Below are 16620 nucleotides of genomic sequence, written 5' to 3' on the forward strand. Positions count from 1 at the left end.
TAGATGCTATGCTATTTCAGTGGTTTTAATGGTTCACTGAAATTCACGCTACTCGTGTGTTGTGTTCTATTTATGAACGAGATGCATGTGTTTAAAATAAATTTTTATTTTCCGTAGACAATGGGATGAACAGTTGGATCCTCGACTAAATGCAAAACAGAAAGAGGCTGTTCTGGCCATTACCACTCCACTTGCAATCCAGCTGCCGCCTGTGCTTATCATCGGACCCTATGGGACAGGCAAAACGTTCACTCTAGCTCAGGCTGTCAAACATATTCTGCAGCAACAGGAGACTAGGTGAGAGGGTGGGAAGCGTGCTCATATTTCCCTGGTAGGATACTACCTCTGTTCTTGTTTTAAATACAAAATGAGGGCTAGCAAGACAGTTTTCATGCAGCTCTTAAACATGAAAAAAAGAGAAAAGGAAAAGCTGTAAATCCAAACCCCAGAGCACTAAAAATTTGAATTCTCTTAAAACATACTGTTTTTAGAATTGGTAGTAGAGACAGTAAGTTTTAAAATAGTTTTTAAATAGCCATCAGAACAAGTTTGCTATGGAATTGTGGTATCTATTAGAGCCAGAAGACTTGGGTTTAAATATATGTATATATTTTATATGATAGACTTAAAAATAATTTTGGGGTACTTCCTTTTTAACTTAAAGAGTAGTGTAATTTCCTAAAGGTATCACCGAATAATGCTAGGGATTACTGAGTAGGGTAAGGGAATTGTATAATATTAGGATGGCCACTGCTTTTTTTTTTGGTATTATACTGCTTGAATAGTTTTGTGTTTTATCATTCTTTTTATTTGCACCATTTATTTCAGCAGGATTCTCATTTGCACCCATTCTAATAGTGCTGCTGATCTCTACATAAAGGATTATTTACATCCATATGTAGAAGCAGGCAATCCCCAGGCAAGACCTCTCAGGTATTTTTTTTAAGGCTTATTATGTATCTGTATCATACTTTATTATTCTTAAGAAAAGGTGTCTGTAAAGATTTTAGTAACTTTGGAAATACCAAAGTCTTTATGCATTGACATTTACAGGTTATGTCTTTTGAAGAAACTGTTTAAATTAAGGAAAAATGTAAAAATCTTTGACTATTCATTTCTTAAACATTAAGTAAGAGAAAGACATCCTTTTTTTAAGTTTTGTGTGTAATGTATTGTTTCAACCTGAGTAGATTTTGATATGTACCTCTAAAAGCTAGTATGATGAAATAATATAAATATGATAATTTAAATTAAATCTAGTTCAGTTAAAATTCTAGCATATTTTGCATGGCAGATTAGTCATGCAGTGGACAGTTCTTTATGAAAATAAAATTTTGGCTGTGATCATGCAGGTAATTTCATAGAAGCTACACATTAGATAAACATGAAATACTGAAATGATTTCTGCAACAAAATGTACTTGACAGGTATTTAACAACTTTTGCTACCATTTAAGAGACAAAGTGTGAAAGAAAATTTAAGGTTGATATAGAAAGGTCCTCTGAGTATATATGGACATGAAATGTACTTAAATATAGGATGTGGGGGAATAAAAATCCTTTTCTTCAGAAAACAATAAAGAATCATCAAATTGTTGTTTATTATACCATTTGCTTTCATTGTTATATGAATTAATGTTTAGTTTTGCCATTTTACAAACTAATATGTCATGCCCTAGGTTGTTGGAATACAATTGTTTATCAATTAATTTCTAACTGCACTTTTGAATCATAAGTCACTGACATTTTATTTCTACTTGAGCTCAAGCATGGAAAAATGAAATTGTTATTTAATTCTTCAGTAATCATAACCAAAGCCTGTATGAATGATCTTAGAATTCCATTAAAAATCAAAAGAGGAAAAAAGTGATGTGACCCATTAACACAGGTTTTTATGCCATATTTTATTTTTACTTTGGAAGATTAAGAAGCATTAATTATTTTAAATAGAATCTGGTTGTATCTAATGAGAAAATATTACATATATACAATCACTATCACTATAAATGAAAACATGGTATTTATTGAAGTATACATTCATCAATAAATAGTTTACTTCAGAATCTAATCTCTGAGCTCATAAGTGAAAGTTGAGTAGTTAGCATTTTTGCTATAGGTGTTCTTACTTTAATGATATAAATTGTTTTGTTCACTTATATTGTTGGTAGAGTGAGCATGTGTGTGTTACATAGGAAGTGTGACCTTCTCAGTTATCATGGTGTACTTGGTGTGAAAACAGTGGAGTAAAGCCCCCTCAAATCTTGGTCGGCTTAGCATAGGTCATTTGACATTTGGGGCTGTAGAGCTGTTGCTGATGAACACTAAATCCGTCACTGGACTAGCTTATATTTAGCTTTTTCCATGTAAAATTATTTTTTGGAGTTGTAATCAAACCTGTGGTGCATCTAGATATGCAGAATAAGAAGTTATGTTCAGTAGGGTACATGTATAGTTGTTGTGGCCCAAGTATCGAAACTCACCCTCTAACTTACAGAGAGACTTACATCTGTCTGTAAGTCTCAAAAGTGGTTCAGCCCAAGATGGAAAAACATTTATAAACATATTCAAATGCAAATTTCATGTGATTTCATTTAGTAAATGGAATAAAGTAAGAAAAAGCCTGACTTCCCAAATATTTGCTTTATGTAGTCCTACATTTTCGCCATAGTTTTTCTCTTTGGGAAAGGTGTTAACTTGCAAATGTATTTCTTAAGAGTATTCATGCATTGAATTAAGATTTATTAGCACTATTATTACATTAACTCATTAATTTATAATTTTCCTAATAGACAACAAACATGGGAGGCATGTGAAATGGAATAGAGAAGATTAGAATGACTGAGTGCTCTGGGAAGATTAGCTTTATCTGAATTGTCCCAGGATGCAGAGGAAAGAACACAAGAGGGCACTAAGTGTCTGCTCATGACCATGAAGATGGGTGTCTCTAGGGAGCAAGGCTCATGAAGAGTTTGCTCTCTTCATGATATAGACTGGAACAGGCCCTGGAAAGTGCTATAGTGTGAAAATAGTCAAAACATTATGTAGTGAATACAGGAGTAAATGTGTTTAAATATACGTACTTATGATTAAAATTTTTAAAATTCTTTTAGTTGCCAGGAGTTGAGCTGAACTTAAAATATTTGGAGATGGAGATTTTAGAAACCATTTTAGATCATGTTTAGTTTCAGTTTTACTTCTTACTTCACTAGAACTAGAAGATTTTAAAATAGAATAGAGGGGAAAATAGTTTATTTTTGTGTGTGGTTCTCAAGATCAGTGTCTGGTTCTGGCAGAGTTATGGCTTTGCAGATAGAGGTCATCTATGGAGGGGTGCATTTCCTGCTTTCTGGGAAAATGGAAGGTAATTGTTGTTTTGTATTGATCTTCAAAGAAGCATATTCTTCTGTGATCAGGTCATTCTTATTCATAGTATTTTAAGTAATCACATTTTGGGGGTTATTTGTTGCATATAAATTTACTACAGGGATAAAATTTCAGTGAATTAAAATTATATATTACCAGACTCTCTCTTATAATTCATGTGGGATATGTGGATTGGTTTCTTTCTGGAAAATATGTAAATTCCTTAATTGGTATTACTTATATTTTATACTATGAACTTGAAACTGTCTTGTTACTGTCAATTCTCTAATTTTAAAAAAAGTTAGCTGTGTTTTAAATAATTTTTTAGACAGTGTCTAACTTAAATGTTGCACAATATGAAAGTACAGAGAATATTTTAAAATCTTTTAAAAGTTGGGACTAGAATATTATACTTTCAAGAAAATTGGCTCAGCGATGAAGCTTTGTATTCTTACTGGCTTCGACTTGAGGTAGCTTTCCAAGGTAATTGTGAAAAAGTCAGCAGTGAGACTTAGAACTTCAATTTCTTTCTTTCTTTTTTTCCCCCCTTTGAGGAAGAAGCAGGTGCTTGGAGTTAGTTGATGAGTGTATTAGGCCGTTCTTACATTGCTATAAAGAAATACCTGAGACTGGGTAATTTATAAAGAAAAGAGGTTTAATTGGCTCATGGTTCTGCAGGTTTTATAGAAAGCATGGTGCTGGCATCTGCTCAGCTTCTAGGGAGGCCTCAGGAAGCTACAATCGTGGTGGAAGGCGAAGGGGGAGCAGGATGTCACATGGTGAAATCAGGAGCAAGTGAGAGTGAGTGTGCGTGTGGGAGGTGCCACACACTTTTAAGACCAGATTTCAGAGCAAAAGCTTACTTATTACCAAGGGGATGGCCCAAGCCCTTCATGAGGGATCTGCCCCCATGATTCAGACACCTTCCACTGGGCCCTACCCCCAACACTGGGATTACATTTCAACATGAGATTTTGATGGGAATATCGACACTAGATAAATGAGTAATTTGAAAAACCACTTTTTTTTTTTTCAGTTTTACAGTGAAATATTCATTGGAGCTCAGAGGTGAGGTCTTGGCTGGAGAGAGAAAATGTGTGAGTCACTAGGGTATTGGTGGTGATTGAAGCGTGGGCACAGATGAGATTGTTAGGGGACAGGAGGGCTGGAGAGTTAGAAGGGAAGCAGAGGTGATGAGCATTTTTTCATGTTTTTTTTTGGCTGCATAAATGTCTTCTTTTGAGAAGCATCTGTTCATGTCCTTCGCACACTTTTTGATGGGGTTGTTTGTTTTTTTCTTGTAAATTTGTTTGAGTTCATTGTAGATTCTGGATATTAGCCCTTTGTCAGATGAGTAGGTTGCAAAAATTTTCTCCCATTCTGTAGGTTGCCTGTTCACTCTGATGGTAGTTTCTTTTGCTGTGCAGAAGCTCTTTTAGTTTAATTAGATCCCATTTGTCAATTTTGGCTTTTGTTGCCATTGTTTTTGGTGTTTTAGACATGAAGTCCTTGCCCATGCCTATGTCCTGAATGGTATTGCCTAGGTTTTCTTGTAGGATTTTAATGGTTTTAGGTCTAACATTTAAGTCTTTAATCCATCTTGAATTAATTTTTGTATAAGGTGTAAGGAAGGGATCCAGTTTCAGCTTTCTACATATGGCTAGCCAGTTTTCCCAGCACCATTTATTAAATAGGGAATCCTTTCCCCATTTCTTGTTTTTGTCAGGTTTGTCAAAGATCAGATAGTTGTAGATATGGGGCGTCATTTCTGAGGGCTCTGTTCTGTTCCATTGATCTATGTCTCTGTTGTGGTACCAGTACCATGCTGTTTAATGGGTGCAGCAAAACAACATGGCACATGGATACATATGTAACAAACCTGCACATTGTGCACATGTACCCTAAAACCTAAAGTATAGTAATAATAAAAAAAGAAAAGTAAAGATAAAAAAAAAAAGTAAAGATAAAAAAAAAAAGAAGGGAAGCAGAGAAAGCTTGAGTCGTGGAAGCTGAGAGGAGAGTTCCTGGGAGGGAGCAACAGTGGAACTTTGCATGCTGCCAAGTCAGGTAACTCTCTGGGCCTGGAAACATCCATGTGATTTAGTGATGTAGAAGTTGTTTATGTCCCTTGATTAGATGGAGGGTAAGCCATGTTGAATGGTTAGAGGAGTGAGTAGGAGGAGGTTGGTAACTGGAGAGGACAATCTGGATAATACTTCTAAGAAGTCTGGCTGCGAAAGGAGGGGAGAGGTTGGGCAGTGGCTGGGAGAATATGAGTAAAGATTCTTTTTAAATGGTAGAAACTAGAGAATTTTAATTTTAAAAAGCCACCTATAAGAAATTCAAATATTGGTAATTTTTTTTCTCATAATGACTCAAATAATTAGCTTTTGTTTTAGATTAGTATTTATGTTTATTAAAAAATCACATGCATACACTATTACAAAAGGTCATGTTGCATTTTAAAGTTGATAGCAAAAAATGCTTTTTTTTAAATTAACCTAGCCATTGTTCACCAAATATCATTCCCAGGGGAATTTTTGACTTTTTTAGCAGTTTCTTTTGATACTTCCATTTTTCTAAATTATAAATATAATATATAAAAATTATGTATGTGTGTATATATTATATAACAAATTATGAATATATATAATATATAAAAAAATTATATGTGTATATATGTATAATATATACACACACACACACACACACACACACACACATATATCAACTGCTGTGTCTTAATTTGGTTTTGGATATTTGTTGACTTTCTATTGTAGCTTTTTTTTTTTTTTTTAAAGACAGAGTCTTGCTTTGTTGCCCAAAATAGAGTGCAGTGGGGCTATCTGGGCTCACTGCAACCTCTGCCTCCCGGGTTCAAGTGATTCTCCTGCCTCAGCTGGAATTACAGGCACACGCCACCATGCCCAGTTAACTTTTGTGTTTTTAGTAGAGACAGGGTTTCACCATGTTGGCCAGGCTGGCCTCGAACTCCTGGCCTCAGGTGATCCGCTGGCCTTGGCCTCCCATAGTGTATGGTAGCTTCATTTTTAGTGTTTATTATTATGATCCTGTAAGTTATTTGCTCCTAACAAATAATATGCATATTTCCTTTCATATACGTTCTTGGATTTGTTCTAGCATTAATAATACTTATTGTTTTTCATTTGCTTTATTTTCTTTGAACGTCTAATCAGGTCTTTATACCCTAAGTAACCCTGTAAATACCTGCCAAAACAAGTCTTCATTGTTACAGCTCTTAGATAATTTGTCAGTGCTGTTGTTTTCTCCTGGAAACTCCCCTTCTGGATTTCACTTGCTCCTCCTTTCTAAACTGGTTGTTCTTTGTTATGCTGACACTTCTCTTTGCCATTATTTTGGAATTTCTTTTTCTTCCATCCTATGTTAGATCCCATTTCCTGGATCTTAGGTCTTCCTCTTTCTTGATTTTCTACCTTGTTTTGATGGTGCATATCCTTTTGTACACACACTTAACTAGTGCTTTCAACCCTTCTGACAAAGTTCATAAGAGGTAATATTTTTTAGCTCTTTCATATCTGAAAATGCCTTTATTCTACTATCAGATTTAATAGCTCATCTGGGGGATGGGTGGAATTTTAGTTTTAAAATGTGGCTCTTAACTGCATAGTTTTTCTTTAGTATTTGCTTACCAGTAAGTTGATATTTAGACAGGTAGGCCAGGATCAGAAATCATTAGGATTTTTTTCATGATTAACTTTGATGCATCCAGAGATGTTTTTATGTGAGCCAGTGCTTGCCTTTTGAAGAAAATGATTATGCATAGCTTATGATATAGAGGTTATAATTCTTCTGCCAAGTCTAGATTATCTACATTGTGTAAAATCTCCCCCTCACCAAATACCCCTTTCAAGCATGGTCTTGAATTGAATGAAAAATGGAAGAATGAACTCAATTTTGGTTCGAAGAATTTAAAACATATTTTGATATGATTTTTAGTAAAAAGTGATTATCAACTTCAGGCTTGTATTTTTCTTATTCAGGAAATCAGTATGTGAAGCTGACTTTTAATAGCAATTTGCAAGATTTATTACTATAATAGAATTCCAATGTCTAAGAAAAAGAAACAAAAAATTACTTAGTAATTAATATCAGATGGTAAAAAGAATTACTCTTTTGTTTTACTTTTTAAATTAATTTTTTTTTTTTTTTAAGACGGACTCTGTCACCCAGGCTGGAGTACAGTGGTGTGATCTCAGCTCACTGCAGCCTCCACCTCCTGGGTTCAAGTGATTCTTGTGCCTCAGCCTCCCAAGAAGCTGGGACTACAGGTGCATTGCCACCATGCCAGGCTAATTTTTGTATTTTTAGCAGATATGGGGTTTTGCCATGTTGGCCAGGCTGGTCTTGAACTCCTGGCCTCAAGTGATCCACCTACTTCAGGCTTCCAAAGTGCTTGGATTACAGGTGTAAGCCATTGCGCCTGGCCAAAATATTAATAATTACTCTTTTAAAAACCTTTTTGGTTTGCTTCCAAAAATAATTTGTTTGCTCTAGTAAAATGTGCAGAGGCCATAAAATTGAGAAACATTAACACAAAGTAAGAGACAAGAGCCTAGTAACAAATGGTGGCTCTTTGAGAAAAGGAAATTATTACCAAAATTTTAGACTAACTGAAGGCATGCCAATTAAGCACCAGATTTTGCTCTTACTGTTTTGGAAGCTGAGTAGAAATTATCCTTTTGTTCCATATGATGACTTATTAAATAAAATACTTTGCACAATATGTGCTTTTAGATGGAGTAAACAACATATATTTTAAGTAATTATTTTGATTGCCTATATTCATATCATGATGCTACCTTTTTGCATTTGTGCAGTGTACATTGAATATTAACTGAGTGTTTAGAAATGCTGGTTTTAGTTTCCGCTTTGCTATGGGTGAAGGGAAGTGGGGGGGCTTCTGTTTGTTGGTGCCAGGCATTATGCTACATATTATACATCTGTTATCTCATTTGATTTCCCCAAATCCTTAAGAAGTTGAATTATTATACTCATTTTGGAAATAAGAAATGAAGCTTAGAGAGGGGAAGAACACAGGTTTAAATCCTGGCTGTAAGCCCTTTGGGCTTTGGTTTTCCTAACTAGGAAAGAGGAATAATAGTGATGAAAATAACAATCGTCTGATGATCTTTGTAATTTTACTGACGGAGTAGAAGCCATCAGAAGAGAATGCCCACATCTTCCTCTTGATAGAGCATCTGACTTGCATCTCCTAAATGACTACTTTCCCTCCCATTCTAAACTGTTCTTTTCTTTTCTAGGGGCCAATCTCTCCTCTTGTGAATGAGCTCTCATCCTTTCCTGGATACACAGCTTCTTCTTTCCTGCATACTTTTTTCTTTGTACAGCATGAAAATATACTATTGTGTCTTGTTTAAAAAAACAAAACAAAACAAAAACTCGCCTTCACCCGACCTGCATCAGCCTTTAAGCAAAACTTATCCAGACAGTTGTCTATATATACTCCCTGGCACTACCTCCTCTCTTCTCTTTCTTTCTTGAGCTCAAGCTAATCAGATTTCCATCTGTAATTTTACACTAAAACCATCATATTGAGGTTCATCATATTGGTTTCCTTGTTAAGTCCTGTGGTCAGTCTTCATTTTACATAGCCTCTTAGCAGCATTTAACACAGTTACTCCTGTCTATTTCTATCTGAAACACTTGCTTCATTTTGCTTCCAATACCCCATGCTCTCCTGAATTCTCTCCTATTTCTTTGCTCCTTCCCAGTCTCCTTTCCCAGCTTCTGAATGTTGGAGTGGTCCATCAGTCATTCTTCCTTCCACTAGTTTTTTTTTTTTTTTTTTAAATCTACTCTTATTCTTTAGGTAATCTCATCTAGTCTCAAGGTTTAGTATTATCCCAATTGTAGCTATCTTGCCCCAGGCATTCTCCTGAACTCCAAACTTATGTATTGCCTTGCTTACTGGATATATCCACTTGGATATCTACTGAATATGCCCAAAACGAAACTCTGAACTCCCACCCCAAATCCGTTCCTCTTTTTCACCACCTTTGCAAACGCCATCACCATTTATCCAGTTTCAAAGGTGTGGAATCATTCCTTCTCTTAAATTCCACTTCTAGTTCATCAGTAAATTCTCTTGGCGTTACTCTCAAAATGCCTAGTGACTCTGACCATTTTCACATCTCTACTGTTGGCCTAGTCCAAGCTACCATTGCTCTTGTCTGCACTCTTAACAGTAACCTTATAGCTGGTCTCCTTGCTTCTACCCTCTGCTCCTTCCTCTGTGCGGCTCAGTGTTGTATTGGAGCCAACTTGTATTGGTTTTTTAGAGCTAATCATGTGTACAACTTCTCAGGTTCATGTTCAGTGAAATGCTGGTAGCTTGAAATTGCCATGACAGTTTTACACCACAAAAATCAGCAAACACTACAAACCAGAATCTCCTCCCCTTCCAAGCCCTGGAGCTGGGTGTTAAAATATTTACCAGCACACCACTATCCACCCCCACCATATATGTTCTGCCCAGAGAAACAGAATAGTCCTTTAACAAAATAAGTCATGTCATGTCACTGCCCTGTTGGAACTCTCTGTTGGCTTTTCATCAAACTCAGAGTAAACGGAAGGATTGCTCACAAGCCCTATGTGATCTGCCTCTGTGCTGGAGCATAGTGGATACCTAATGAATCTTTGTTACACGGGTAGGTTAGAGATGGGTGGGTGGATGAGTAGATGGATGGATGAATCATTTCTGTGTCATTTTAATAATCCATTGCATGAGGCCTATTAATATTTTTCTTTTGCAAATAATGGAAGTACTTAAGACTTTCCAGTTGTTCAAATTTTAAATTTATTCTTAAATTTCCGGAACCTCAGACAGAGGTCTACTTAAGTATAGGTATAAGAATATATTCTAAAATAAAATGAAAATAACCTTTGAATTCCTGTTATAAGTATGCAATTCACTGTTTTTTGTTAGCATAAATAGTTAAAATATGAATCAATGTATTTTTGTAAGAACATTCTAGAAAAAGGTAATTCCAGAATGGGAATGTTTTGAACTTAAAAAACTGTAATGCTTATAAATCTTATGTTTATGTGCCATTCTGTTGCAAGAGTTACTCTGAACACTTAAAAATAATTAGGTGTTTATTTTGTGGTACTGCATATACTTTCTACGTCTGTCATTTTTTTGGTAGAGAGTCACAATGGTTATAGTGGCAATTGTATGTTAAATTCTAATTCAATAGAGTGCTAACGGTTATCAGATTCATTTGTAACTTTTCAGATATTACAGTCAAAATAGCAATGTCAGTATTTTAATAACTAGATACTGTTAAGAAATTAATAAATGTAAATCAGAAATATTTTCTTCTTTTCCAGGGTATATTTCAGAAATCGCTGGGTAAAGACTGTCCACCCAGTTGTGCATCAGTACTGTTTGATCTCAAGCGCACATTCCACCTTTCAGATGCCCCAGAAAGAAGATATTCTTAAACATCGAGTGGTGGTTGTTACATTGAATACTTCCCAGTACCTCTGTCAGTTGGACCTTGAACCTGGTATGCTGACTCAAGACACAGTCTCACAAGTTTAGGGCTTATGAATTCAGTTTAGACTGGGATTGGCAAACTACAGTGTGTGGGCCAAATCTGGCTCGCTGGCTGTTTTTATAAATAAAGTTTTACTGGCTGGAACACAACCATGCTCATTTATTTACCTATTTATCGTCTATAGATGCTTTTGTGTTACAGTGGCTGAGTTGAGTTGTTGCAGCAGAGATTCATTATATGGTCCACAAAATCTAAAATATATACTGTTTGGCTCTTTACTGAAGAAAAATTTGCCAACCTCTAGTTCAGACATTTTAGTGACTGCTATTCCATTTGTTCTCTAGTTGGTTGGATGGTATTTATTATTGATCATATGAAGAATTCCAATTTGGAGAGTGTTGGTGTTTTCCTTTTCTTTTACACTTTTCTCAGATTTTTGTTATAAAATGCTTTTGCATTATATACTGTAGAGATGATAATTATGATAGGTTTTATTATGGCATGCTATTAAGATTGTTACATTTGAGTACAGGAACCATGTAAAATCAAACTAGTGTTATGTGAAGTACAGATGTAAAATGTCAAGAAGTTGTTCTGATAAATATGGCAAAACTTAACCAACCATCAAAAAGCAGTATCAATCTGGGGCCAGGCGTGGTGGCTCATGCTTGTAATCCCAGCACTTTGGGAGGCCAAGGCAGGCGGATCACTGGAGGCCAGGAGTTTAGCCAGACTGGGAAATATGGTGAAACCTTATCTCTACAAAAAAGTTCAAAAATTAACCAGGCCTTATGGCATATGCCAGTAGTCCCAGCTACTTGGTAGCCTGAGGCTACAGTGAGCTGTGATCATATAGCACTGCACTCCAGCCTGGGAGACAGAGTGACACCCTGTCTCAAAAAAAAAAAAAAAAAAAGAAAGAAAGAAAATAAATAAATAAAAGTACTCAATACTCTTAGCAAACTAAGCTCTTTGCTTAGCAGAAAAGAAAATAACTATAGTCCTTCTGCCTTTGTTGCTGCTCTAGCATGCTATCCTGTGTTTATGCTGTATTTTCTAGGGTTTTTTACACACATTCTATTAGATGAAGCTGCCCAGGCCATGGAGTGTGAAACCATTATGCCTCTAGCGTTAGCAACTCAAAACACTCGGATTGTCTTGGCTGGTGATCACATGCAGGTAAGTGCCCTCTAAGTCACTGTGTTGAAAGTAACTTTTAATTATATTTTGATGTTTAATATTCTATTTCTAAAACATCCTATGAAATTATACCATGCATTATAACTTTAGTACTTCAAGTAGTTCTGTACTAATAGTGAAAAATACTGTTATTTCTGAAGAAAAATTACTATTCTGCTACTCTTTTTTCTTCTTTGGATAGTCTGTCACTGTTATAATTTTCATGTTTATTTAAGTTCTGTTCTTTATAGTATGAATATCTGAGTCTTACTTTCTTTTGTGAAGTAAAATTTAAATGATCATTCCTGTAGGATCCTGGGGAATTGTAATTCCCCAGCTCCTGTCTCTATTATTTGTTTACCTGAAGGAGTAATTTTTTTTGGTGTAATAGAAAACTAGGAAATAGAGGGCTTAAATTACAGCCAAAATCTCAACGAGTATGATTTTATATATTTGAATATTTATATGTAGGAAAGAGAAATACAGTTTTTCTGTGAAGATACCTGTTTTACAAGGTTGCAGTTTGGGGCTCTTTCTCTACTGCTGCAGTTAAGATTGGACCTACATCATACTAATAGCTGTCGGGACATCAAGGAGAGAGTTAAATGTAGAGGAACAAGTTCTGTTTTCATTTCTTTGCCTAAAGTAGTTTAATTTTGTTCTTTAGTAGTAAAAGGCATAACCATGAATGACTCCTTATACTTCATAAGATCAAGAGGGTTGTTTTGTTAATTATTAAAAATGATTTTTTAGTGGTAGGCTGTATGTCCTACCAGCTCATCATTTAAAATAATTAATCAATTTTAGTGAAATAACTGTTTGACTTCCGCAGTGATACAGTGGGTTGCATGCCTGGAATCACTGAAGTAGTAGCTATTCATTATTATGCTGGGGAGCCCTTTGTCAGGTGTAGAAAGAAACTCTGGGTTAGTGTTGGTAAACTGCAATGAGAAGTTAGAAGTTTTAGCCAAGTTCTTAGTAGTAGTAATGGTTCAGAGAAAATATTACTGGTTGCACTTATCCCAGCGTTTAGCATGTTGAGGTTTTGTATATAAGAAGTTTTAGCATAGTGGATTTTTTATAAGTAGGTTAACAAATACTATTTGTATATTCAGTTAAACTTTCTCTGTATGTTTGTCTGTTACAGCTCAGTCCTTTTGTTTACAGCGAGTTTGCCAGGGAGAGAAACCTTCACGTTTCATTACTTGACCGACTCTATGAGCATTACCCTGCTGAGTTCCCATGTAGGATTCTCCTGTGTGAGAACTACCGCTCCCATGAAGCTATCATCAAGTAGGTGTGAACTGCCCCCTCCGTGTCATACTTTTCGTTGGTCTGGTAGTGGGAGGGAACTCTAAATGGCACTGCTGCTAGGGACAGATGATTCCCAACAGACTTACGTAGTGTCCCTAGTCTTGCAAATTATGTTTAATTTTATGTCTTTAAAAGAAAACTTCAGAAGTTAGAGTTGTAATTTTTCACAGAATAGGGCTATTTTGGGAAAAACTCTTGAATCATGTTCTTCCTCTACTCTCTCACAACAGTTAACACAGAAGACTTGTATGATCGAATGTAGGGAATTCCCTCCCACCAACAAATAAGCAACCAGTTCTGCAGGGGACACCAGCTGGGTGTCCTCCAATTCACTTCTGACACCATCTATCCAGAAATAATGTCCGATCCCACAGGTTGAGGGCTTAGAAGACTGCTCCCCTCCAAGCCCCCCAGCAGTCACAAGCCTGAGCCTTACTTCCAACCAACTGGCTTCAAGTTGAGGGTCCTGCGACCCTCTTTTTGGGTCTTAATTTGCTGGAGTGGCTCACAGAATGCATGGAAACAGTTATTTACATTTACTGGTTTATTATCAAGGATATTACAGAGGATACAGATGAAAAGTGCCTAGGGCATGGTATGGGAGAAAGCGTGCAGAGCTGGCATGCCCTCCCTGGGTGTGCCACCATCCAGAACCTCCACATGTTCAGCTTTCTAGAGGCTTTGGAACCCAGTTCTTTGGGTTTTTATGGAAGCTTTGTGATGTCAGCATTCCTTTCTTCAGAGTATAGGGTGGAACCCTCTCTGTGGAGGGTCTTAAGATCCACAGCCACTTTGGGAGGATGAGGCAGGAGGTTTGCTTGAGTTTAGGAGTTTGAGTCCAGCCTGAGCAACATAGGGAGACCCCCTTTCTACCAAAAAAAAAAAAAAAATTAGCTGGGCATGGTGGCATGCACCTGTGGTCCCAGCTACTTGAGAGGCTGAGGTGGGAGGGTTTCTTGAACCCAAGAGATTGAGGCTTCAGTGAGCCATGATCATGCCGTTGCACTCCAGCCTGGGCGACAGAGCAAGACCCTGTCTCAAAAACAAAAATAAGAAAAAGGCAGGGGAAGATTAGAGTCCTGCTTTGGGGCAGGTGAAAGGAAGGCAGGAGAAGGTCAGAGAGATTCTGTTTCTTGAGGCCTGACATACCCAAATTATAACAAAGGACTGAAACAAGAGCTATGGTAGTTATGAGCCAGGAACTGTGGATGAATATACATATATATACACACACACACACACACACATACATAAATAACACCACAAGGGCAATTCTGGAAACCAAAACTTTAGATTCTGTTAGCTATGCGTATGTTTTTCTGTGACTAAATATATAATCTATATGAAAAGCTACATGCTGTAATAAATATATTGACAAACAGCATGATGGTTTGCTTATGTCTTTGGCTATGTTGTACAAGGAATCTGCTTTAAAAGAAAGGAAGAAAGGAAAGAAAGAGAGGGAGAAAAACCATGAAACTTAATTAATAAGTTTTAAAAGATTTCTGTTAGCTATAGTATGCATCTGTAAAGGTATATATCTCAGCAACTCAGTGGATTGTCACCACCTGCATGCAGCATGTAATCCTAATCCAGATCAGGAAGCAGAACATGACCAGTGCTCCGAAAGCCCCTTTGTGCTCCTTTCCAGTCACTACCCTGACCAGAAACTTACACTGTAAAAAAGTTTAGTATAATTTAATAATATTATGTCAGCCATGTGAAAACCATTTTTAGGTTTCCCTGAAAGCAATTGGATAGATATAATTGTATCTCTCAAAATGTGATTCTTTTATTGTTTTCAGGCATTTGCTACAGTCACTGATGAGTCAAGTACTAGATGGTGTCTTTATCAGTAAAGCAAATTCATTTTACAGTTGACAGCTTGACTGTCTTTCAGTTGTGTACATTGTTTCAGCGTCTGTATATCTATGTGTTTGCATGTATTAGTACAGTCATGGGTCACATTCTGAGAAATGTGTCATTAGGTGATTTTGTTGTTGTGTGAACATCACAGAGTGAACTTAACGCTAACCTAGATGTAGCATAGCCTACTACACATACAGGTTATATGGTGTATATAGCGTGTTGGCTCCTAGGTTACAAACCTGTACAAAGCATGCTACTATACTGAATACTGTAGGTAATTGTAAAACAATAGTAAGTATTTGTATATCTAAACATGGAAAAAGTATGGTAAAAATACAGTACTATGATCTTATGGGACCATCATCATATGTACTGTCTATTGTTGACTAAATCATCATTATGTATGTGATTATGTATGTGGTACATGATTGTATGTGACTCATTTAAATAAAAAAAATTAACCAAGGAAATATACTGGCTAGCAAATTTCCTCATCAAGTCTCATCTTGTATTGAACTGTCATCATTTCTTCCTGTTTTGGCTTTGTACCTTATCAAAATCATTCCATTTAACAATGTTATGCCAGGACCCTACTCTTGTTATTTTTGGAGAAATTCTTGGTATCATAAGTATTAGATGATTGGAGTAAAATTAATCGTGGACATAAGGCAATATTATTAGAATTGACTGATTTTTTTTTTCTTATGGGTGAAATTAATTTTGATGTAGATTTTCCCCCTTTTTTCTTTTTGTCTTTTACTGCAGTTATACCTCTGAGCTTTTCTATGAGGGCAAACTGATGGCCAGTGGGAAGCAGCCAGCACACAAAGATTTCTACCCACTAACTTTCTTTACAGCACGAGGAGAAGATGTACAAGAAAAAAATAGCACAGCTTTTTATAATAATGCAGAGGTACCTTAATTCTTTTTGCAAATTGTTAACATTTTCTCAGTCGCATTGTCTGGTTTTGTTAAGCATTTATTTAAAGTTTTGGGTTGACATTGTATTGAGTATTGACTTCATTTACATGTAAATAGTATGTAAAGTTTATTCTTTCTTGTATAACATCAATTTGTTCAGATGAATCTCCTATGGGAAAAAAAAAACTGATTTACATTTTGTCTTATGGTAAGACAAAATACATGATTTCATTCAAAAGAAAAACCAACATTGTTCTCAATTAGATCATTATTGTTAGGTATCTAAAATAGACTCTGAGTAAGTTTTATAGTGCATATGCAAATGAGGTATCATTTTAAATGAATAAGACTTGAATTGCAGAATTCTGTGCTCCAAAGAGATCACACGGACCCAGACAGCGATGTTGCAATTC

At 36.0% G+C, this 16620-nt stretch overlaps 1 protein-coding gene across 8 annotated transcripts in view; it reads left to right on the plus strand.

Moving 5' to 3' along the window:
* The window catches only part of HELZ (helicase with zinc finger), a 177959-nt gene that overhangs the window by 86692 nt on the left and 74647 nt on the right, over positions 1-16620 (plus strand). For 5 of the 8 annotated variants that reach the window (XM_055243309.1, XM_063617483.1, XM_055243307.1 and 2 more), the window contains 6 exons: positions 118-297; positions 829-933; positions 10755-10933; positions 11985-12103; positions 13251-13396; positions 16052-16199. In XM_055243309.1, the coding sequence (XP_055099284.1) occupies positions 118-297; positions 829-933; positions 10755-10933; positions 11985-12103; positions 13251-13396; positions 16052-16199 (877 nt within the window). The remainder of the gene's footprint in view (positions 1-117; positions 298-828; positions 934-10754; positions 10934-11984; positions 12104-13250; positions 13397-16051; positions 16200-16620) is intronic. The other 3 variants (XM_063617485.1, XM_055243311.2, XM_063617484.1) reach the window with 1 other exon arrangement.

Source organism: Symphalangus syndactylus, chromosome 14 (assembly GCF_028878055.3).
Source record: "Symphalangus syndactylus isolate Jambi chromosome 14, NHGRI_mSymSyn1-v2.1_pri, whole genome shotgun sequence".
NCBI classification, from domain to species: Eukaryota; Metazoa; Chordata; class Mammalia; order Primates; family Hylobatidae; genus Symphalangus; species Symphalangus syndactylus.